This window comes from Marmota flaviventris, chromosome 10, assembly GCF_047511675.1.
Source record: "Marmota flaviventris isolate mMarFla1 chromosome 10, mMarFla1.hap1, whole genome shotgun sequence".
Taxonomy (NCBI): Eukaryota; Metazoa; Chordata; class Mammalia; order Rodentia; family Sciuridae; genus Marmota; species Marmota flaviventris.
The window spans coordinates 20,582,481-20,606,677 of NC_092507.1; the positions used below are offsets into that span (position 1 = coordinate 20,582,481).

At 39.4% G+C, this 24,197-nt stretch overlaps 1 protein-coding gene across 1 annotated transcript; it reads right to left on the minus strand.

Annotated features, from left to right (window-relative positions):
* Nucleotides 1-275: 275 nt before the first annotated feature.
* Nucleotides 276-20,278, minus strand: Rpa2 (replication protein A2). The gene is made up of 9 exons (XM_027937259.2): nt 19,990-20,278; nt 19,674-19,783; nt 15,593-15,694; nt 15,349-15,462; nt 8,441-8,515; nt 7,682-7,798; nt 2,551-2,658; nt 2,254-2,348; nt 276-944 (listed from the first exon to the last, which is right to left on the minus strand). Exons 1-9 carry the CDS (start codon nt 19,997-19,999, stop codon nt 860-862), a joined length of 816 nt encoding a protein of 271 aa, XP_027793060.2. The 5' UTR covers nt 20,000-20,278; the 3' UTR covers nt 276-859.
* Nucleotides 20,279-24,197: the final 3,919 nt, after the last annotated feature.

A 24,197-nucleotide genomic window follows, 5' to 3' on the forward strand; every position in this document is an offset into this window, starting at 1 on the left:
CAGAAGCTGAGGCAAGAGGATCATGAGTTCAAGGTCAGCCTCAGCAACTCAGGGAGATCCTGTCTCAAAATATTAAAAATTGGGGCTGGAGATGTGGCTCAGTGGTTAAGTATTCCTGGGTTCAATCCCCAGTAACCCCCCCCCCCCAAAAAAAAGGGAACAAAATCCTTACTAAAATGTGGGAGCCAAGATTCAAGTTTTACTATGCTAACTGCCTCCAATGATAAAGTAGCATTATAGCAGATTAGAATAAAAACAACATTTTCATAAGCCACTGCAATAACAGAACTGTTTTATTTAACATTTCTTCTCCTCCTCCGTCCTATAATGCTAGCATGCTAAATCTCATTTTCATATAAACCCACCTTCAGCAGCAGACAAGGCAAGAAGGGGAACAAAAGTGCAATTTTGAAGGTAACCATAAACCAGAGTGGGAAACAAAAATAGACAGAGGGCAGTGGGTTCCTTGGTTGGTGCTCTGCCCACAGACCCTCATCCTGCTCATTTGAACAGAAAAACTTCAAGAACAGAAACTCCCAGGTGTTAGGTAAATGCCCAACTTTCTTGGTAGCGCATCTCTTCTAATCCCATCTATCCTGATATCCTAATGAGCTTACTTGAAACTTGAGAAATTCCATCCTGGTTTACATCCCTGTCAACTGTCCATCTCCCTTTGAGCTTCAAAACCACAAGATACAAAAACAGAAAAGCAGTCAGTAAGTTTCAAGCCAGCTAAAACTCTTTACAGATGAATCTCCTTCTTTGAAGTCACTTGACCATATATATATACAGAGATGGAGGCAATGGACTGTGCAAACAGATCCAGCTGGAAATATCTCAGGTACCCAATGAAATCCAGTTATTCTGCATCTGTGGATTTAAAGTGATCATCATCCACAGTAGAATAGATGTGTCCCTCGTTGCTAAGAAAATCCACAGCTTGCCTAGAAAGAGAAAAAAAAGTGGGGGGGATCATTTTCAAACCAGTATAATAGAAAGGAAATTGCCTGCTGGGTGTGGTGGCACACACCTGTATTCCCAGTGCTCGGGTAGGAGGATTGTGAGTTCAAAGCCAGCCTTAGCAACTTAGCGTCTAAGCAACTCAGAGAGACCCTGTCTCTAAATAAAATATAAAAGAGGGTTGGGAATGTGGTCAGTGTTAAGTGCCCCTTGGTTCAATCCCTGGTACAAAAAAAAAAAAAAAAAAAAAGAAGGAAAGAAAGAAAGGAAACTGCCTTTGGATATGGCCAAATATGCAAACATTACCTACTTCTGCACTTTCTATCTTTGATAAGAAAAATTCACAGCCATTCTGCTCATACAAGGCTCTTGCAGGGAGAATGTCAGTAATATTGTAAACCATACAGCTATTAGGGCTGCCTTGGATCCCTCTCCCAAACTGTGGAAAGGCAAAAAAAAATAGAGTCTCACTTAAATATCAGTCTAAGCAAAGTGGAACAAGATTCTAAAACTGTAGTACAGCTTGCACATTAAATCTTATTAGTATACACGTCAGTCTTTCTCTCTTTTTGATATTACGGAGTGAACCCAGGAGCAATTTACCATTGAGCTCCATCCCGAGACCTTTTTATTTTGAGAAAGGGTCTTGCTAAGTTGCTTGGGGCCTTGAGAAGTAGCTGTGACTAATCTCAAACTTGCAATTCTCCTGCCTCAGCTGCCCCGAGTTGCTGGTCATCACACCCAGCACATCAGCATTTTTAACCTCAGCCTGGAGTATCAATTGATCTATAGTAACAACTATTACAAGCACCATCACACTCCATTTGTTCTATTAGCTCATTATGCTGGAATTAGGAGACTGCTTATCTAAAATGGAATCAGGTCAAGGGTGTAGAAAGGACTGTCTAATGGCTTCATGTCCTAATAGCTTAATGCACTCACATGTCTATCGTGGGGACAGGAACACCAAATGCACTGAATGTGTACCTGATGACCAGGAGCTAAGATTCTTTCAGACTAAACCCCAAAAAACATTAGATCAATTTTTGCTCAGAATTATATCCCTCATACGTAATACACCTTAGTATTTGTGGAATGAGCAAATGAATCAGTGATGTGATGGGTAGTGCTATCTTTTTGAGTTCTTTTTTAGTTTTTCCTGGGTTGAACCATTTTCCTTCTGTCAATAGGTCACAACTCTACTTTTTAAACTCACTTCTCATTACCAGGAAATACTAGAGAGGTGAAATGATTATGATTCTGGTGTCCTAGCTCATGGTGACCAATACTCACTTGATTGAAGCTACAGGCATGTGTTGGAGCTGAGTCCTGAGATCCTGAAAGTTCAACCCTTCGGGTCTTGGGCAAGCCTTTATCAAATTCAGCACCTAACAATTCAAATTAAAAATATTTTACTAAAAACTCAAACAAGTTTCCCTTTGGAAACCTGAGTCTGTTTATAGGTGAAAAAGAAAAACAAAACAAACGAACAACAACAACAAAAAAAGACACTAAGGTAACATTAGTATATTAAGAAAATAACAGGATTTGTCTGTGTTTCACATTTCTGGAGCCCCTCAGGGAGTTTACCTGGTTTTGGACCACAGTGAGGCCATTTGTTGGCATGAAGTTATTCCCACTGAAGTTTCCTGCTTCCCCCATTCCTGGATTGCTGATAGATGCTCTCCCTACTGAGGGCTGAATTAAAAAGTAAGTTCACAACATTAGAAAATTCACAAAGTTAAATATGCTATTTCGGGGCTGGGGATGTGGCTCAAGCGGTAACGCGCTTGCCTGGCATGCGCAAGGCCTGGGTTCGATCCTCAGCACCACATAAAAATAAAATAAAGATGTTGTGTCCACCGAAAACTGAAAAAATAAATATTAAAAAGTTCTCTCTCTCTCCCCCCCACCCTTAAAAAAACCAACAACAACAACAACAAAAAAAAAAAAAAAAAAAAAAAAAAAACCATGCTATCTCACATAATTTGTTTATAAGTAGCACTTCAAGAATTTTCTTAAATGTACTGGACACAGTGGCGCAAGCCTATAATCCATTGGCTTGGGCGGCGCGGGCGTGTTCTGAGGCAGGAGAATCTCGAGTTCAAAGCCAGCCTCAGCAAAAATGAAGTGCTAAGCAACTCAGTGAGACTCCTTCCCTAAATAAAATACCAAACAGAGCTGGGGATGTGGTTCAGTGGTCGAGGCCCCAGAGTTCAATCCCTGATACTGCCCTGCCCCTGGAAAAAACAAAGTTTTCCTAGTTAACAACCACTCACATTTATATGGGAAGGGACAGCTATTATCTAAAGAATACTTCATAGGATGCAAAAGTAACCCTCTTACACATATGGTATCAAAAAGAGGAAGATATTCTGGCTCCTCCTTTTCTTTCTCATGTGAGAGGAACCAGAGGAAAAGAAACACCAAGAAGAAAATTACTCAAGAGATTTGCTGTAATGGTCTCCTCAGGGCTCAGTCATTCAATAATTTATGGATTGTCATGAAGCAGGGAGAGAAAAGAAGACATAGTCCCCATCATCCTCCTTCCTTTTTTTTTTTCAACCATCAAACTTCTCAAACAAGTAGTCTATAATAGTTGCTTTCATTTTCCTTCTCCTTATTTACTCCTCAGCCCACCACTATTTGGGTTCTCCCAAATATATACCTCAGAAACCATTCCCACCAAAGTCACCAGTGACTTTTCAACCAACTAGCCACGGCTCAGTCCTCACAACACCTGATCACTCAAGAAGCAGAGACTGCTGACCTTAGTCCTCTTGAAATGTGTTCTTCCCTAGGCTGCCTGACACCATATCCTTCTGGTTCTCCATTTACCTCTTAAACTGCAACTGCTCAGTATCCCTCATTAGCCTCCTCTTCTACATGTCTCCCCCCAAAGCTAACAGTTCCACCAAGTGTTTCCTCTCAAGCCTCCTAAGGTCATAAATTCTCACTGCCAGCCAGCCACCTACCTATAAGATGCAGCCACATATATATCTCAGATATTACAAAAAAAAAAAAAAAAAAATTACTTTTCTCTCCAAATCAGGTTGCCCTGCTATATGCCACCTCTATTGCAAATCCAAGCCCAAATCCAATCCTGTGGACCTGAGCTATCTACAAGTGTCCATGCTCTTACCTTCCCACAATGTCATGAGAGCCTAGACTTGTGACTGGAACCTCTCATCCTCTATCAAGTCTCTCAAACTCCAATCAACCTTCTCCATTGCTACAAGTCTTGAGCTCCTGTGATCAACTCATTCCTCCACTTAAAAAGCTTTCAAGTAGCTCCCTCTGCCTGTGAAAATACGAAACACCTATATATTCAAGACACCACAAAAGAAATCATAATCTGTATTTTATTCTTATTCATGATTTCTCAACACATTTTACTCTCCAGTTGCACCTGGGATTCTTGCCATCCTGAAACATCTCTGTCCTAAACATGTTGTGTCCTGCCTTGGATGCTCTTCCCCTTATCTACCTGCTAAACACTCCTCATCCTTCAAAGTCCAACTTAATTCTTGCCTCTGTAAAGCCTTCACTGACATTCCCCAAGCCAAGTTAGCTATTTTCCTTCTTGGCTTCAACCCCTGGTTCCTCTACTATGATAGAACCCACTGCACTCTTTGCATGTCACTTTCCTATACAAGTCAGTTCATCTTGTTATTTGCACAGGCCTGGTTGATATGAGATTGCTGTCTATATTTCATCTATTGAACTGAAAAAATAAGACTGACAGAGAGTCTAAAATATTACATACTCACCACAGCAGATATAAGAGCAATGTGGAAGCATATCACAAGAAATCCTATCCAAACAGGAAGCTCCTTAATACAATAAACATCCACTGTATATTTGTTATTTTAAGCAAAATCCAATTATCATTCCTTGTTTTCAAGCTAAATGCCTTCACACTGCCTCCTGGTAAGGAGGCTTACATTTTACAATCCAGCAGTTCTAAATTGCAGGCTGTTTCTTATCCAAATACCTTTGTGGAATACACCTTACTTCCTGCTTCAGGTGGCTCATCTTTCTATTTAGTCATTTGTGGTGCTGGGGAATCAAACCCCGGGCCTCATGCATGTTAGGCAAGTGCTTCATCACTGAGCTACATGCCTAATCCTAGGCGGGGGGGCTTTCCTTTTTAAAAAAAATATGTATTTTTTTTTGTTGATGGACCTAATATTCCATCAATCTACTTGTCTTTATGCCAGTGCCACACTATTTTTGACTCCTGTAGCTTTGAAATACTTTTTTAAAAATATTTTTTTTTTAGTTATACATGGACACAATATCTTTATTTTGTTTATTTATTTACATGTGGTACTGAGAACTGAACCCAGTGCCTCACACATGCTAGGCGAGCACTCTACCACTGAGCCACAACCCCAGCCCCCACTAGGGGGGCTTTCTTAATGTCCACACTGAGATCTGAAATCCTTCTCTGTGGTCTCATGTGCTTGCCATTTATCAATGCTTTCATGGAGATAAAGGATCTAAACTTCTACTATAATCTTCAATATTATTGTTACGCTCAGTTTTATTCCCTAACCACTCATTCTCACTTTAAAACCATTTTTACCATATCTGACACTTTAAAATTTAGTTTCTACTCAATCCCAATTTCTTTAACCCACTTTCCCCATTATTTACGAAAGCCCCTCTTTTGAAAATCCACATTTCTAATTCCCACAGTAACCTCTTTCATTATCTTACTTGACTTCAGGCAGCATTCTACAATTTATCTCTACTCCCTCTTCCTTTTTGATACTGGAGATTGAATTCAGGGGTGCTTAACCATTAAGCCATATCCCCAGACCTTTTTTATTCTGTGACAAGGTCTCACCAAGTTGCTTAAGGCCTCACTAACTTGCTGAGACTGGCATTGAACTTGTAATCCTCCCGCCTCAGCCTCCAGGTTGTTGGGATTATAGAAATGCCACTGTGTCCAGCTACTTCTTGAAATACTTTTTTCATAACATTCTCCAAAGCCAGGTATGGTGATGCACATTTATAGTATATACCTCAGAAAACTACTCAGGAGACTGAGGCAGGAGGATCACTTCAGCCCAAGAATTCAGGGCCAGACTTTGATGACTTTCAGTAATTGCTATTCTGCTTCCAGATTTCTTAAGGCTTATGTGTTCCAAAGCTCAGATCTCTGGCCTCTGAACTCCCTAGCTTTCTTGTAATTCAAGACTTGAAATGTTACCTACATGATGATGGCCCTCAAGGCTGAATCTCTAGCCTCGAAACTCTCCCTTGAGTCCAGACCTTATATATTCAACTGCCCACTTAGATATCTAACAGGCATCTCATAAATGGCAAGTCCAAAACAGAGCTCTGGATTTTACCTTCTAAATATGCTTTCTCCATCTACCTCCTCAAACCCGAATCTTAGGAATAATTTTTTAACACTTCCTTTTCTTTTCCTCTTTCCTTCCCTTCTCACTTCCTTTTCCCTCTTTTTTGCAATACTGAGGATTGAATCTGTTGAGCCATATCCCCAGCCCTACACGATGTGGGTCTTGCATCCTTGCCTATATCCTTCTTCCATTCCACTTGTCATTCACTTCATTCCACATACTCTGATCCACCTTCCTTGTATGTCTCAAGACATAGCAAGCTTGCTTCACACTTGGAGCTCTTGAACTTCCTATTTCCTTAGAATGTTCTTCACCTATTGAAAATTGTACCATCTTGTTCTTGCCATCTCTGTCTTCTATTCTGCTTTACTTCAGAGCACCTAACTACCTAAAACTACATACTAGTTTTGTTTACTGCCTGCTTCTCTGCCAGAGGGCAGATACTTTATCCATCTGTTCACAGCTATATTCCAAGGGTCTAGAATCATGATTGGTGTTTAGTAGGCTTAATAAATATTTTTCCAAAAAAGGAATGAATGAGTTTCTCTGCCTCCTTAACAGTGCTTAACAGTGTTTGGCATAGAGGAGAAGAAATAGCATCTTTTTTTCCCCTTTATTTTTATTTTTAAAATTTTTTAGTTGTAGGTGGACATAGTATCTTTATTTCATTTTTTATGTGGTGCTGAGGATCGAACCCAGTGCCCCACGTGTACTAGGCGAGCATTCTACCACTGAGCCATAACCCCAGCCCCTGCAATAACGTCTTTAATAGCTTCTCAGTTCTCCAGTTTCTCCTACCATAACCAATCCTACACCTTGCCAACTCAAATCATCAGAGGATTTTCTAATATTAGAATAACAAACCCTTCGAGTGGTCCTAGAGAGACTCACCAAAGTGAATTCATACAACAAAAAATAATATGGAGATATTTCAACACGAACCAAGACATAGGATTTCAGGGAAAAAATAACAATGCATAGTTTTCCCTACTCGAGCAATAGGGTGAAAGATAAGCAGCAAAATGCTATCATATTTGGGATTTTTCTCTGAATACAAACTGACAATCTGGGAGCTAAGAGCTCAGTCTATAACTATTTTCTACCTGAGGATTGTCTTAGGCCTCAATCATCAAAGGCTGGAGGGGACAGAGTAACTCATAATTCTGAAAACATGAATGCTTCATCTGGAATAAAATACAACAGCAAAAGTCATGGAGGAAATGTTAGGAATTGAGAGATGCCTTTCTTCTGGCTCAACCTTCAAAATGTCAAGGAAATCAAAGCCAGAGCACTAAAGTATTCTATGTTCTTTCAGGGAAGGAAAAAATGCAAAGAGTGATGCTGCTCACCTGGCTGTTGGATTTGCTCAGCACCATGTGCGCATTGACTACTTCCAGGATATGTGTGGTAAATTCATTCATATCCTCCAGGGGCATGATCTTAAAGGCTACCAGGCTCTTTTTGTTCTATTAGAATAAAGTGGAAAAATGTAAGTAAAGGATGAGCAGACTCAACTTAATTTCTGATTAAAACATTGTGGCCTTTTTCTTGCTTATAAAATTTTGCCAATGTGAAGAAAATAACTGTTATATCCTTAAAATTTTTTACTCAGGGTAATCCAAATATAGTCAATAATGAATACACAAACAAAACTAGCTCAGAGATATTCACATCTTGCTCAGGACTGCAAAACCAGGGCTGAGGTTGTAGCTCTGTAGTAGAGCACTTGCCAAGCATGTGGGAGGCACTGGGTTCGATCCTCAGCACCTCATATAAATAAATAAAACAAAGATATTGTGTTCATCTACAAGTTATATGTATATTACATATATAAAAAAAGACAGTTTATAGTCTCCTGGCTCCAAATCTAGTGTTTTCCCTTCTACACTAATGGACACCATAACTGACAATTGTAGGCAGAGATTCTGTTCTCTACCGTTGTTACTTGTGTATTAAAGTGAAAAAGTTATTTCCTCTTGAAGAAGAAAATAATAAAATAACTTCCCATTAATTAGGGAGACTTATTATTAAGTATTCTAAACCCATATATGAATCCAGAAATTATTTCATGCAAATACATTTAAATCGCCACTTTATTATGACCTTACCTGAAAGGATCTCAGGTGGCCAGCCACTTTCACATATGTTTCTGGAGGAACTACAGTATTTTCACCACTGGTGTCCTAACAGATAAAATACAAACAAATCACCAAGGTTTTGATGATGTTGGTGAAAGCGTCTCTAAAATTTCTAACATATACAGAAAAAAGAAAATTATAAAGTAAAAGAGCTAAATCCTCAAATGGCATTAACCAGTTGTCCTGCCTTTCAGAACTTACGTTTTTGTAAAACTCAAAAACTTGAATAAAATATCTAAGGGTAATTTCCAGTTTCAAAGTTCTATCATACCCATCATAAAAAAAACAGACAGCTGGGCGAGTGGTGTGTGCCTATAATCAGTGGCTCAGGAAGCTGAGACAGGATTGTGAGATCAAAGCCAGCTTCAGCAAAAGCAAGGTGCTAAGCAATTCAGTGAGACCTCTAAATAAAATACAAAATAGGGCTGGGGATATCGCTCAGTGGTTTGCCCCTGAGTTCAATCCCAGGTACCCCCAGGCCACCCCCCTCCAAAAAAACAAACAAACAAAAAAGCAAACGGCTACCAGGAGTGGTGTTGCACACCTGTAATCCCAGTGACTCAGGAGTCTGAGGTACAAGAAGATAGCAAGTTCAAGGCCAGCCTTAGCAACTTTGCAAGGCCCTAAGCAACTTAATGAGATCCTGTCTCAAAATAAAATTAAAAGGACTGAGGGGCTGGGGTTGGTGGCTCGGCAGCAGAGAACTCGCTTAGCACATGCAAGCGCTGGGTTCCATCCTCAGCACCGCATAAAAATAAATAAATAAAATAAAGGTATCGTGTCCAACTACAACTAAAATAAATAAACCAGCTGTGATACTCTTCTAGTACTCACTGCTCTCAGGCACATAGTTTTCTGGTGGATACTTTTCAGCAAGGCAATTTTACTTTAAGGAGTTTAAGGAAATAATTTAAAACATGCAGTAAGTTTTAAATTCATCATATTTAAAATATTGAAAAATATGATGGTTATAGTGGTGCACACCTGTAATCCCAGCGGCTTGGCAGGCTGAGACAGGAGGATGGCAAGTTCAAAGCCAGCCTCAGCAATGGCGAGGCACTAAGCAACTCAGTGAGATCGTGTCTCTAAATAAAATACAAAACAGGGCTGAGGATGTAGCTCAGTGGTTGGGAGCCCCTGAGTTCAATCCCTGGTACCCTCCCCCAAAAAACTATTGAAAAATTTAAAACATCCTAAATATCAAACCAAAACTATGCAACTTTTATTTTGAATTTTAAACAATCCTTTTAATTTGCTACTGGGCTAAAAGGCAGGAATGGTAACTACAGCAGTTTCAGAGATTGAAAGTATGCACTTAAATACTTCACATTACTGAAAGCAGTAAGACAGAATTCTATTCACTGTCTAGGAAGAACAGTGGCAACAAATGGATAAAAGCTGACTTCTCTAGAGGGGGAAAATATACACTAAAAATATTAACAATGGCCAACTGGGACAATTACAAATGATTTTACTATCTTATCTTTTTTTTTCTTTCTTTTTTAGTACTGGGGATTGAACCCAGGTGCATTCTACCAATGAGCTACATCTCTAGCCCTTTTTATTTTTTGAGACGGGTTATCAGTAAATTGCTGAGGCTGGCCTTGAATTTGCGATTCTCCTGCCCTAGTCTTCCAAGTCATGGGGATTACAGGTATGTGCCACTAGGCCTGGCAAACTATTTCTTTTTGAGTTTCCTAGAAGATGTACATATTACTTATAAGGAAACTATATTAGCTAACTTTTGAAGCCAGGGTACTTAACCACTGAGCCAAATCCTCTGCTCTTTTTTGTATTTTATTTAGACACAAGGTCTCAAGAGTTGTTTAGGGCCTTGTTAAGATGCTGAGGCTGGCTTTGAACTTTCGATCTTCCTGAGTCTCCCAAATCACTGGGATTACAGGAATGTACCACAGTGCCTGGCTCCACAGATAGCATTTTAAAACCGGGTAGGAAAAGGACAACTGGATCTCTACATCTCTCCTTTTACTAAAATTGTATTCCATATTTAAATCTAATTATAAAAGAGAAGAAACCACAAAAATAACAGAAGGAAATATGGATAATTAAAATATAACACTTTGGGGTTGTAGCTCAGTGGCAGAATATCTGCCTAATCTCTACCATTACATATAACAAAAACACTACAGAAGTGGTTTGCAATTATGCTAAAAAACTCATAAACAAAAAATCTTGGGCTGAGGATGTGGCTCAAGTGGTAGTGCGCTTGCCTAGCATGTGTGAGGCACTGGTTTCGATTCTCAGCACCACATGGAAGTGAAATAAAGACATTATGTCCACCTAAAACTAAAAAATAAATATTAAAAAAAAAATCTTGCTAAAGCCAAAGAAATACAAATAAGAATGAGAAAATTCTCATAGAAAAGACAATTTTTAAAAACTATCATACTGGTAAAAATATAAGATTCATAAAACTATTAGAAAGGAGTGCAGGAAAAAAAAAAACGGTGTGGAGATTAACTGGGCACTCTCATGTACTACTGAAGAGTGAATTGGTACATTTATGGAAGGCAGTAAAAAAAAAAAAAGTATTATTTCCCCCTAGAAAACCTGATTTTAGGAATTCATCTTAAGGAGAATACTTTGTTATCATTAAGAAATTTATATAAAAATACTCATGGGGGCTAGGCTGGGGATATAGCTCAGTTGGTAGAGTGCTTGCCTTATATGCACAAGGCCCTGGGATAGATCTGCCCCCCTGCCCACACACACACACACACACACACACAAAAAAAAACCAACTCATGGGTGGGGCTGGGGATATAATTCAGTTATAAAACATCTCCCTAACACATGTGAGGGCCCTAGGTTCAGATACCCAGCACCACAAAAGCAAAACAAAACACCTCACTGGGACATTGTCTACCACAGTAAATGATTAGAAACAAGATAAATGTTTCCTAATAGTGTCCATTGTTACAGGACAATATATTCTCACTATGATATAGGCAGTAATTAAAAAATGATGCAAATTTATATTTTTTATTATTTGTTTACTGATACCAGGTATTGAACCCAGAGGTATTTAACCACTAAGCCACATCCCCACCCCTGTTTGGTTTTTTATTTAGAGACAGGGTCTCACTAGGATTACAGGAATGTACCACAGTGCCTGGCTCTTAGGGCCTTGCTAAGTTGTTGAGGCTGGCTTTGAACTTGATATCCTCCTGCTTCAGCCTCCCAAATTGCTGGTAGGATTACATGCGTGTGCCACTGTGCCCAGCTTCTATCTATTATTTAAAAAATCAGTTTCATGGGGCTGGGGTTGTAGCTCAGTGGTAGAGCACTTGCCTAGCATGTATTGGGCCCTGGGTTCAATCCCCAGTACCACATAAAACTAAATGAACAAAATAAAGGTATGGTGCTCACCTAAGAGAAAAAAAAAAAAGCCAGTTTCACAACATAGTTTTGCATGAAAAGAGAAGATTACAAAACAGTTGCATAACCTATCTGGTAAAAAATATATGTGTACAACTCTATGTACAGACCTTTGAGACAGATGCATGAAAAGCTAGTTACCAAAAATGTGTTATAATAGTAGTCAGCTCTATTTTTAGTTGTAGATGGACACATGCCTTTATTTTATATTTATTTTATGTGGTGCTGAGAATTGAACCTAGTGCCTCATGTGTGCTAGGCAAGTGCTCTACCACTAAGCCACAACCCCAGCCCCCAGGTGATTTTTAAAATGTGTGGTGCTGGGGATCATATATGTAGCACTAAGCTACATCTCCAGCCCTTAAAAAATGTTTTATAAGTAAGCATGGCATGTTTTGTATGAGAATGTATTATTAGGTATCTGTAGTAACCACCTCCCCACTTGATGGCAGGGACTGTATCTTTTGATCTTTGTATATCTGGACAAAGCTCAGTTTGGTTCACAACTGGCATTTCAATAATAACAATTAAATAAACTTCTCTCTATTTTTCTGGAAAGTAAAAGATAAACCATAACTATCAAGTTATATATCCACAGACGACTTGGGGTTTTTGAAGTGAAAACAGCTTTTAAAAGTGTCTATTCCAAATATGCTATAATGAATACATTTTAAAACCCACAAAACTGGGTGAGGTGGCACACACCTACAGTCACAGCTATTGGAGAAACTAAGGCAGGAGGATCACTTGAGCTCAGGAATTTGTTTATCCTGTGCAACACAGCAAGATCCCCACCTCAAAAAACCCTGAGACAATGAAAAAATAATAAAATGAAAAGGATAAAAAAGCATGTGTTCGGGCCAGGGTTGTGGCTCAGTGGTAGAGTGCTTGCCTAGCATTCGTAAGGCACTGGGTTTCATCCCCCGCACCACATAAAAAAATAAACAAAATAAAGGTATTGTGTCCATCTACAACTTAAAAAAAAAAAAAGTATTCTTTTTCATTCTTTTCTCCATTTTTATATGCTCATGTTACTTTATAACAACGCAGCCAAATTATGCATTCTATCTTGTAACATATTTTTTCCTCAAAAATTTATGGAGCACATTTCTTTTTTTTTTTTTAAAGATTTTTTTTTTTTTAAAGAGAGAGTGGGAGAGAGAGAGAGAGAGAGAGAGAGAGAGAGAGAATTTTTTTTTAATTTTTATTTTTTAGTTCTCGGCGGACACAACATCTTTGTTTGTATGTGGTGCTGAGGATCGAACCCGGGCCGCAAGCACGCCAGGCGAGCACGCTACCGCTTGAGCCACATCCCCAGCCCCAGCACATTTCTTTTTGACAACATATATTTCTAAATCATTTGCAGTATTTTTTTTTTCCCTGGTACCAGAGATTGAGCCCAGGGACATTTTATATTGAGTTACATCCTAGTTCTTTTCTTTTTTTTTACCCAGTGGCTTGGGAGGTTGAGGAAGGAGGGTCATGAGTTCAAAGCCAGCCTCAGCAACAGTGAGGAGCTAAGCAATGCAGTGAGACCCTGTCTCTAAATAAAATACAAAAAAGGGCTGGGAGGCTGGGGCTATAGCTCAGTGGTAAGGCACTTGCCTCACAGGTGTGAGACACTGGGTTCAATCCTCAGCACCACATAAAAAGAAAGAAAGATATTGTGACCATCTACAACCAAAAAGGGGTGGGGGGCTGTAGATGTGACTCAGTGGTCAAGTGCCCCTGAATTTAATACCTGGTATCAAAAACAAAACAAAACAAAAAAAAAAACCTCACTTAGTTGCCAAGGCTGGCCTCAAACTTATGATCCTCCTACCTCAGCCTCCCAAATAGTGAGATTACAGGCCTAGACCACCATGCGAAAATATGATCAACATTCTTTTTTTTTTTTTTAAATATTTTTAATTTATTTTTAGAGAGAGAGAGAGAGAGAGAATTTTAATATTTATTTTCTAGTTTTTGGCGGACACAACATCTTTGTATGTGGTGCTGAGGATCGAACCCGGGCCGCATGCATGCCAGGCGAGCGCGCTACCGCTTGGGCCACATCCCTAGCCCCTTTTTTTTAAAAAATATTTTATTTTAGTTTTCGGCAGACACAACATCTTTGTTTTTTTTTTTTTGTATGTGGTGCTGAGGATCGAACCCGGGCTGCACGCATGCCAGGCAAGCGCGCTACCGCTTGAGCCACATCCCCAGCCCTGATCAACATTCTTAAACTAAATCTTTGTATGTGTCTTGAATTATTTCCTTAATGGCATTCAAGGTCAACATTTTTTATGATTGATTATTCTGATACAAGCTTATTTTTGAGAAAAGTTATACCAGTTTATACTCATACTCTCAAGACTGTATGGCATCCATTTCCTTAGAAAAACAATGACAAATCAATTATTGTTTAAGTGCCTTCTAAGCAGTAGAGATATTGTGTTAGCTGCTGTTCTCACGAGAACCAGACAATATTGTTTTTTTCCTTTGCCAATCTAATACATTAAAAATTATTTCAGGGGGATGCAGTTGTGGCTCAACAGTAGAGCACTTGCCTAGCACATGCAAGGTGCTGGGTTCAATCCTTAGCACCATGAAAAAATAAATAAAGATATTAAAAAGAAAATTATTTCAGGGCTGGGGTTGTAGCTCAGTAGTACAGCACTTGCCTAGCATGTGTGAGGCCCTGGGTTTGATCCTCAGCACCACATAAAAATAAATAAAATAAAGGTATTGCATCCAACTAAAATATAAATATTAAAAAAAAATTTCAATGTTTATTATTGCAATGCTTTTGTTATTGTTGTCACCATTTGTACTGTGTCTTTCTTAAATTATCCGTGCATCTTCTATTGTTCACTTCTGTAAGGTGCAATTGCTTTTTTTCTTTTCTTTGTGGTGCTGGGGATTGAACCCAGGGCCTCACATATGCTAGGCAAGCACTCTACCACTGAGCTACATCCCCATCCCCTGTAGTGTTTTTTATTAATTAAAAATTTAGGGGGCTGGGGTTGTGGCTCAGCAGTAGAGTACTCACTAGCACATGTAGGGTCCTGGATTCAATCCTCAGTACTACATTTAAAAAAAAAAAAAAAAATACAAAAAGGTATTGTGTCCAAATACAACTAAAAAAAAAATTTATATATATAATTTAGATGTTTGTAAAATGTGCAAATATTCTTCCCATTCATCTAAACAATACTTACTCAACGCCTGGGGATACATTAGTGACCAAGATAAAAATCCTTCTCATGAACTTTACATTCTACTGTCTCTTGCCACTTCCCTTTTAATTTACAGTATTTTAGGAAATTCAGGTTTTAAGCTTTTATATAATCAAATATCCTTTCACTTTAGGGTTTCTGCCTTTCATATCTTGCTTATATATTATTTTTATAAGAAAAACCTTTAAAAGGTAAGACTAAAAAAAAAAGAGTTCAACATCTCCAAAGTAACCCCACTCTGATCCAAAAACAGTCGCTTACATCTGTGTCCACCCACTGGCGAACATCCATGGGTGCAGCTGTCATGTCATCTATTTTGTAAACAATATTGGTTGGAGCCTTCTCTGCATGTCTGATTATTCCCACAATAGTGACCTAGGTTAGGAGGGAAAAATACAAGAGTTCAATTTTTCTGGAAACCAAAGCAACATTTATATACTTTTAAAAAAGTCTTATTTCATTCTTTTCATGATTAAGTGACTTTTCTACAAATTCTTTTACACACCTGTGAAATTTCAACATTCCCAATTTTGAACATTTCATCAACCAGAGTAGCAGAAAGCAGCTGAGATATGGTACAGGGTACAATGTGCTGGGCTCGGGCTCTCTGAAGAGAAAACATTGTACATAAATTAAATTGAGAGAATAACAACTGTCACTCATTTAATAGTCACCATGTGCCAAGTAGTTTTAATATATTAGAACATGGAACTTTAAAAATTAAACTCATTGTTCTTATTTTACAGACAGAAACTAAGGTCATAAAGCTAACAAATGTTTTGGAATTCAAACACTTGTTTACCTGTCTCCAAAGTTCCTACAGAATGAGTCTGTGTTGCACTGTGGATTTTCCCAAATATGTAGACCCAAAAGGAGATTAAGATAAGGTTTGCTGCCAGAACATTTAGGAAAAAACCACAGCTTTAGGGTGAAGGCAGGCTGTTCAGGACATTGATGAGATGACAAACCATTGGGAAAGGGTTTGATAAATAGGCAGCAGAGATAGAACTTTAGAGTTCTAGTCTTCTAATAAAATGTAACAAAAAGTTCTTAAGAACAGATGTTCTAACAATCAGATGGAATTTCTAAGGAAAATGAGGCAAGAGCTTAGCTTAGCCATGTTGGACATTTTAATTGTGAGAAGATGGGATGGACAGAAGATTCTACTGCAGACACTCAAATCATATCCTAAAGCAGCGTGACAAAAGTATAAACTCTTATTTTTGCCTGTCACCGAGAAGGGGTAATCTGGGTGACATAAAGATAAGTAAAACAGGATTTGCCTCCTTCAACACCTTTTTTTTTTTTTGGTGGGGACTGAACCCAGAGGCACTTTAACACTGAGCAACATCTCTAGCCCTTTATTTTTTAATTTGAAATAGCATTTTCCTAAAAGAGTTTTCTTGAGTTGGATTTTTTTTTTTTTAATTTTTGCAGTGCTGGGGTCAAACCAGGTGGTGGTGGCATAACCACAGCTATGGAGCTGGGATTTGAGTACAGGTCTAGAGTACTTTCTGGCCCCATAACCATGTCTTTGCTGCTTTTCTGTGCAGGTTCCTAGTTTATGCTGAAAATACTATGAACATCTCAGTTGTGAAAGGTTAAAACAGAAATATGGTAGATTATGAGACATAAATCCTAGAACCTCTGAAAATAATATAAATATTAACATAACATATAACTTCACCTATAAAATACCATAGGCAATGGCAGGATAGATGGGTGCAGAGGAGCCAGAGGCTTTGCACAACAGGTCTGACCCATTAAGCCCAACCCTCTCCTCTGTGCTCTGCTCCTCAGAGCCCTGTCTTCCTCAGCCTTCCACTCCCCGCCCCTCCTAATGTCTGAGTTTTGTCCCAGATCCTAACTTCCCTCTGTAGCTCAGTCTGTCTGGAGTCCAGTGAATTGGGGCAGGGTAGGGGAGGTGCAACAGAGGAAGTGGTACGAAGAGGGTCTGGAAAGAAAGCTATGTTCCCTCCTGGGGACATCTCCTCAGCTCCCCTTCCTGGCCCCCTGCCTGGACAGATGTGGAGATACTCAGCTTGAAGCTGTGGCCACTGTTCTGAAAGTGAGTGTCTCTACCTTTCAAGTTCTAAGCAAAACATACAATGTATATAAAGTGCTAATGCCAATCTCTGTACATAGTAGATATTAAATAAATATTATTACTCCTCTCATGAAAAAAGTTACATATGGGACATAGTTGAGGTGTTAATGTCTTCTAATTCATCTTAAATCAGGTATTTCTTGGTTTTGTTTTTTAGCATATATTGTATGTCAGGAACTGATCAAAAGGGTTCTTGGTTTGTTCAAAGGTACCTGCAAAAGTACGTTTAATTTTTTTAAATTAAATATTCATAATGGGCTATTCTAACAGTACTGTATGAAAAAAATCAAAATATAGATAAGAAATGGTCAGCATAGGAAATTTCAACCAAATATAACAAATTTATAATCCATAGGAAACATTTTAGAGAGGGCTTTTATCTAACTTACTAACCATCATTCTTTTCTGAGAAGCTGTCTTAATGCATAGCCCAAACTGGAGATTTTAAGATTAAAAATTCTAATAACCAGAATGGAGAAAAATAGTTAAGTTTGAGAAAAAATAAGAACTAGTAATCCATCTCCTGTTTTCTCTTTAAAGAAAGACAAAGTTGGAGCTGGTGTTGTGGTTCAGTGGTAGAGTACTCGCCCCGCATGTGCGGGACCCTGGGTTCAATCCTCAGCACCACATAAAAAATAAATAAATAAGTGAAATAAAGGTATTGGGTCCAATTGCAACTAAAAAATAATTAAAAAAAAAAAAAGAAGAAGAAAAAAAAGAAAGACAAAGTTGGAGAAATGAAACCCCAGGGGCTGGGAGTATGCTCAGTAGTTTCACTTGGTACACAAGGCCCTGGATTCCATGTAAAATTTTTTAATTTTAAAAATAGAAGCCAGGCATGGTGGCACAGGCCTGTAATCCCAGTGGCTCAGGAGGCTGAGCCAAGAGGATTGAGTTCAAAGCCAGCCTCAGCAACAGCAAGGTGCTAAGCAACTCAGTGAGACCCTGTCTCTAAATAAAATACAAAATAGGGCTGGGGATGTGGCTCAGTAGTCAAGTGCCCTTAAGTTCAATCCCCCAGACCAAAAAAAAATTGAAAGACAGGGAGTGAAGTCACCTCTGATTTTCCAGAAAAAAGAAAAGAGAGAAGCTGCTGCTCACCAGATTTTGAATCTGCCTAGTATCACATATGCATTCTCTGCTTCCAATTACTCACTAGCTATGTCCTTAAATACACTGAATCTCTGCTGTACATTGGAATAACCACCTTATACAACTAAATGAAATAATCTGCATAAAAAATATAAAGCAATGACCAAATGTATAGGAATTATCAGTGAATTTTCCCCTCCACCACCACCCACACATACTTCTGAATTAAAAGTATTAGGTAAGGCTTATCATCCTGTATGGCAACATACAACCTGCTCATACTGAATTTTAACAACACATCTGACATCTATAGAGAAGCCAAATCAATTCTGTATTACAAGATGAATCCAACAGCATATGGTTAAGAGTGAATAAACATTTAGACAGCTTCCTATAGATCACATTCCTACATGTTCTCTTTACCAATTTTCAGATCCATCCTGTGATATCAGTAGTACTGGTACCATCAACCAGTGTGAAAAGTGAAGGGTCACAGGCTTCAAGTTGCTTCCCCAAAGTCAGACTGCCACTTAAAAGGCAAAATTAATTATGTAGCCTATGTATTCTGCCTCTAAAACCCATATTCTTTTTAGTAATAACATCAGGGACCCTTTTATACCAGGAAGGCACTTTGTATTTAAGTCTCTCTACAACCCTGTAAGGTAAGTATGTGTTAACCTCATTTAGTGGGTGCCAAACTGACTCCCAAGAAGATTAATAATATTCCATCGACTCACTGTTCTTTATGCAGGTCATCTATACAAACTTAATTGAGCGATTTTATAGATGTCCTATAAGTTTTATCATTTTCTATAGATGTTCTGTATCTAAAACGATAGACACAATGGGTCAAGAAAAGTATGCAATGCTCCGCTGCAAGCAAAGTTAAGAGAATCATGCTCTTTCCACTGCAGTTTGTTACCTCCCCAAAATTAATTAGAAAACGCCTCTGAATACACAAACAATGTAAAACAAGTTATTAACATAAGTTCAGAGTTTTTCCACAAGACTGATTCACTAACTATGGTCAAGTTCAAAACAAAACCGAAGAACTGCGGATGCGAAATTAGGGAAAATGTCATTTTAAAAAATCTATATTTTTTAGATGTAGCTAGACACAATATCTCTATTTTATTTATTTATTTTTATGTGGTGCTGAGGATCGAACCTAGGGCCTCCTACGTGCTAGGCGAGCGCTCTACCATTGAACCACAATCCCAGCCCGGAAAATGTCATTTTTAAAGTTTACAGCATCTAATCATAAAGACATGGGACATCATCAGTTCGTGTTTAACACCCTTACTTCGCCTCAAAAAATTTCTCTTATGGGTGAGTGAAGAGCTTCAGAACAGAATGGAATAAAACAAAACAAAGTCTTTCAACCTACTGATTTCTTTTCAGCCTGGGAAGGTGTCGGCGATCCGAAGCCCCCCGGGGACTGAGTGTAGCTGCTGGCTCCCCCAAAGGTGGTGGAGCTGCTATAGCTTTCAAATCCACCTGTTTTTGAACGACAGTATTAGTATCTGTGCTGTCTGCCGGGTCTGGGAGCAGAAATTTCAGGCCTCCCAAACACTGCCCCATCTTCCTCAACTTCTCCTCCACACTCCCCGCGCCACCCGCCGCCACCTGTCTCTCCCACCCGAGGCTCGCGCTCCGGCTAAATCCTCCCCCGCCTCTCCTCCTCCAGCCCCACCCATCATTACTATTCCACATGTCGCGATTTCTTTGGGAAAGAAGTCCAGAAAGTTCCGGTTTGGAGGGCTCGCCGAACTCCTCAGAATCCCGCTGCTGCGACAACGTTGTTTCTACTTTTTTCTGGCGCCACAAATTCCTTCCCGCGAATGACGGAGCCAGTGAGCGCCAATGACGTTTCTCACTTCGGCCAATCAACGCTCACGAATCCTACGCTTTTTCCTGTCTCCTCAGGCCAGGATTCCCAAAACGCGCACAGCCGCAAGTAGAACCAGAAGCTTCTGCGGCCATCTTTACTAAGGGCAAAACCTGTCGCACAAGCAAACGAAACGAGGTACGAGATGCTGATAGGATGGTATCTAAAGAAAACAGCCAATCAAAACAACACTTCCGTAAAACGCGTAATTCCACTCCTGTCAAGTGAACGACCCCTTACGTCACTTCCTTTGCGCGAAGTTCTCAAGTTCCCGCCAAATGTCACTGGGCGATCGACGCTTAATCGAAATTGCTATTTGTACAGATCCCAGTTTGACGTTCTGGCCTCATCGTCATGTGGCATTTGCACACCTTAGGTAGCCTCCCAGCTACCCCTCGGGGGGTTGCTTTTCTTTATCATAAGGAGTCAAATTGTCTCACTGTAACACCACCCACACGGTAGTCTTTTTTTTTTTTAAGGGGGGGGAGAGAGAATTTTAATATTTATTTTTTCATTTTCGGGGGACACAACATCTTTATTTTTATGTGGTGCTGAGGATCGAACCCAGGCCGCACGCATGCCAGGCGAGCGCGCTACGGCTTGGAGACAGAGTCTCTCTAATTTTCTGAGACTGCCCTGGAAGTTGCATTCTTCCTACCTTAGCTTCCCAAGTCATTGGGGTTTCAAGCGTGAACCACCATGTTTACCACATTTACTAAATCTTGTGATGTGCTATTATTTGCAGTTTTACAAGTGACGTAATTAAGGCACAGAAAGGCTAAATTGTTGGAGTCTGCATTCAAGCCCAGGGAGGGTGATTCCATTAACCGATGTGGTTACTGCATCTACTAGAACTGGGTCAAGAGCTCATAATGACAACTGGGGTTCAGGCAAGAAAACTAAATATGGTGGGTTGGAGCAGGTAATTTTCAATAAATATTTTTTCTATACTGTACAAAAACCACACAAGAATAATAATAACTGCTATAATAACTGTTGCTAGGTGCTTGGTCATCAAATTTTTTTTAGAAGATGACAAATCTTTTTTCTTATGTCAAAATTTCTGAATTTTACATGTTTATAAATAAATTTAAAATTTTGAAAAACATATTGTGGGCCAAACAAAAAGTAGCAGCAGTCAGCACATCAGCACATGTTAATTTCTGTACCACTTCTTTCTTAGATTCTGTAATTCTATAAGCCCCCAAATCACTGAGAAATAAACAAGATATAGCCAAGGAGAGAAGACTGAGGCATACCAAGGTGGCATTAGTTTATTAAGCCGAAGGTAGTTGAAACATACAGTCTGATATTAAGCATATTTTTAATGTCTAATATGAATATATTTGAAATAAAGACTATAGCATTCTGGGGAATTTAAGATGAAGGTACACTCAAGTTCATTGGCATCACTTGGGGTTCAATTAGTCATAAATTCAACAAATAAGATCATAATGTTTAAAAATAAATCAGGAATCTGGATGTGTAGCTCAGTGGTAGAGAGCTTGCCTAGCACGTGAGAGGCTCTGGATTTGATACTCAGCACAGTAAAAAGAAAAAAAGCAACTTTAAATCAAAATGTCATAATTTTGTTTTTAGACAAACAGGAAATACCCTGTCCCATGGACATAGCCCCACCCCTCCACTCCTCACTGGAACTAAGATGACTACATACCCTAGAGAGGTGCTGTTCAAGGTTTCTGGCTGATTTATGAAGAATACCTACCTCATTATGTCATTGCTCCTGTGATTTTTTTTTTAAGATAGAGAGAAAGAGAGAAGAGAGAGAATTTTTAAAATATTTATTTTTCAGTTTTTGGTAGATATAACATCTTTATTTTATTTTTTTAATGTGGTGTTGAGGATCGAACCCAGCGCCCCGCGCATGCGTTACCGCTTGAGCCACATCCCCAGCCCAACTCCTGTGATTTTTTGTTTGTTTTACTGGGGGATTGAATCCAGGGGCACTCTACTGTACCACTGACTTATGTCCTCAATCCTTTTTTAAAAATATATATTTTTAGTTGATGGACCTTTATTTTATTTATTTTTTATATGTAGTGCTGATAATCAAACCCAGTACATCACACATACTCTACAACTGAGCTACAACCACAGTCCCCCCCAACCTCTTTTTTTGTGGGGGTACTGGTGATTGAACCCAGGGGTACTCGACAACTGAGCTACATCCCCAGCCCTATTTTGTATTTTATTTAGAGACAGGGTCTCACTGAGTTACTTAGCGCCTTGCTGTTGCTGAGGCTGGCTTTGAATTTTCGATCCTCCTGCCTCAGCCTCCTGAGCCACTGGGATTACAGGTGTGGGCCACCTTTGACCTTTGAGAACTACATCAGTGCACTTGGCCACTCTGGTGAGACTGAGTGGTCAGCCTAGTTACAGCTGCTAAATAGAGGAGCTGGGAGCAATTTCAGCAATGCATAACTCCTGAGCCCAAGTCTTTCCCACAATGCTTTGTCTTTCCTTATGCTTTTTCCGTTGTTTTTTTTTTTTTTTTTTTTTTTGTTGTTCATTCCCTCAACCTCATTAGCACTTGAGCCCTCACTTGGTACTTTGGCACTGTTGTCAATCAAATAGTAACAAAAAGAGGCTTACAGTCACTTTGCTAAAAAGTTTGCAGTGTGTGTGTGTGTGTGTGTGTGTGTGTGTGTGTGTTGCTGGGGATGGAACCCTGAGGCTTTCACATGGTGGGCAAATGTTCTACCTCTGAGCTACAACCCCAAACCTTGCAATTTTAGACTACCCCAGGGAGAAGTGTACCCAGGAGGACAGACAGAGAAATCTACAAAGGGGTGATAGTGCCCAATCTAGTTGTCATGCTAAGAACTTTGTTTTTTCACCACAGCCATGGGGAGCCACTGAAGGTTCTAGAACAGGGGAGTTACAAAATCATTTCCAGGTTTTGAGATGATCTTGTGGGCAGAGTGAGGGAGTACTGGGGCTGCTTGAGATAAGAGGCAAGGAGATCTGTTAGGAAACTGGATTAACAGACCAAGGTAGCCACGGTGGGGGCCCGAACCACACCAGACACAGAGGGAAAGAAAAGGACCGATAAACTGGGTGCAGTACACTTGCCTATAATCTCAGTGATTTGGGAGGCTGAGGTAGAAGGATTGCAAGTTCAAGGCCAGCCTGGAGGACTTAGTGACACCCTGTCTCAAAATAAAAAATAAAAAAGGGCTAGGGATGCAGCTCAGTGGTGGAGCACCTCTGGGTTCAATCCCCAGTACAATAAATAAATAAAACACAGATAAAGCAGAAGTCATAGAAAAGGGGAAGATTTAAGGTGTGTTAGTCATTAATTTTTTTATTCATCTAGTCAACTTCATTTATTTCAACATACATTTATTGGTTTTATGAGTGCATATCTTGTACGAAGAGATGTGTTAACCCTGAACTGACTCTCAATGTGAACCTGGGTGACAAGGAACTTTATAGGTGAAGAACCACGAATGAAGCATGTTTCCTCAGTGAATATTTGGTTGTGCCCATATTGTCAGCTGTGGCCAAATTTAGAATTTCTCTATGAGATTTTTGTTTGTTTGTTGTTTTGTTTTTATTTTGATGCTGGGTATTGAACACAAGGGTGTTCTATCTCTGCGGTAAATCCCCAGCCTTCCTTTGTTTTTGAGACAAGGTCTTGCTAAATTACTGAGGCTGATCTCAAATTTGTGATCCTTGTGCTTCAGTTTTCTGAGTAGCTGGGATTACAGGCATGTGTCCCTGCACCTGGCTGTCTTTGAGTTCTTTAAAGAGCAGCAATTACAAAAACTCAGCTTACAGCAGAAACAACTCTATGGTATAATTTAAGGCCTCCCAGGTTCTGAAGTGGCAAAGACCTTTGTCCATTCCTAGCCTTTCTCAACTGAAAAATCTTAACTGGGCCTCTCCAGAAATCTTCAACATGGCTGATTTTAGGACTGTCAGCAGTCTCTGCAAAAGAGTCCAATGTAGATAAACTTACTATTTTCGTGTCGCCCTGTTTACTTGGCCACTGGCGGAGAA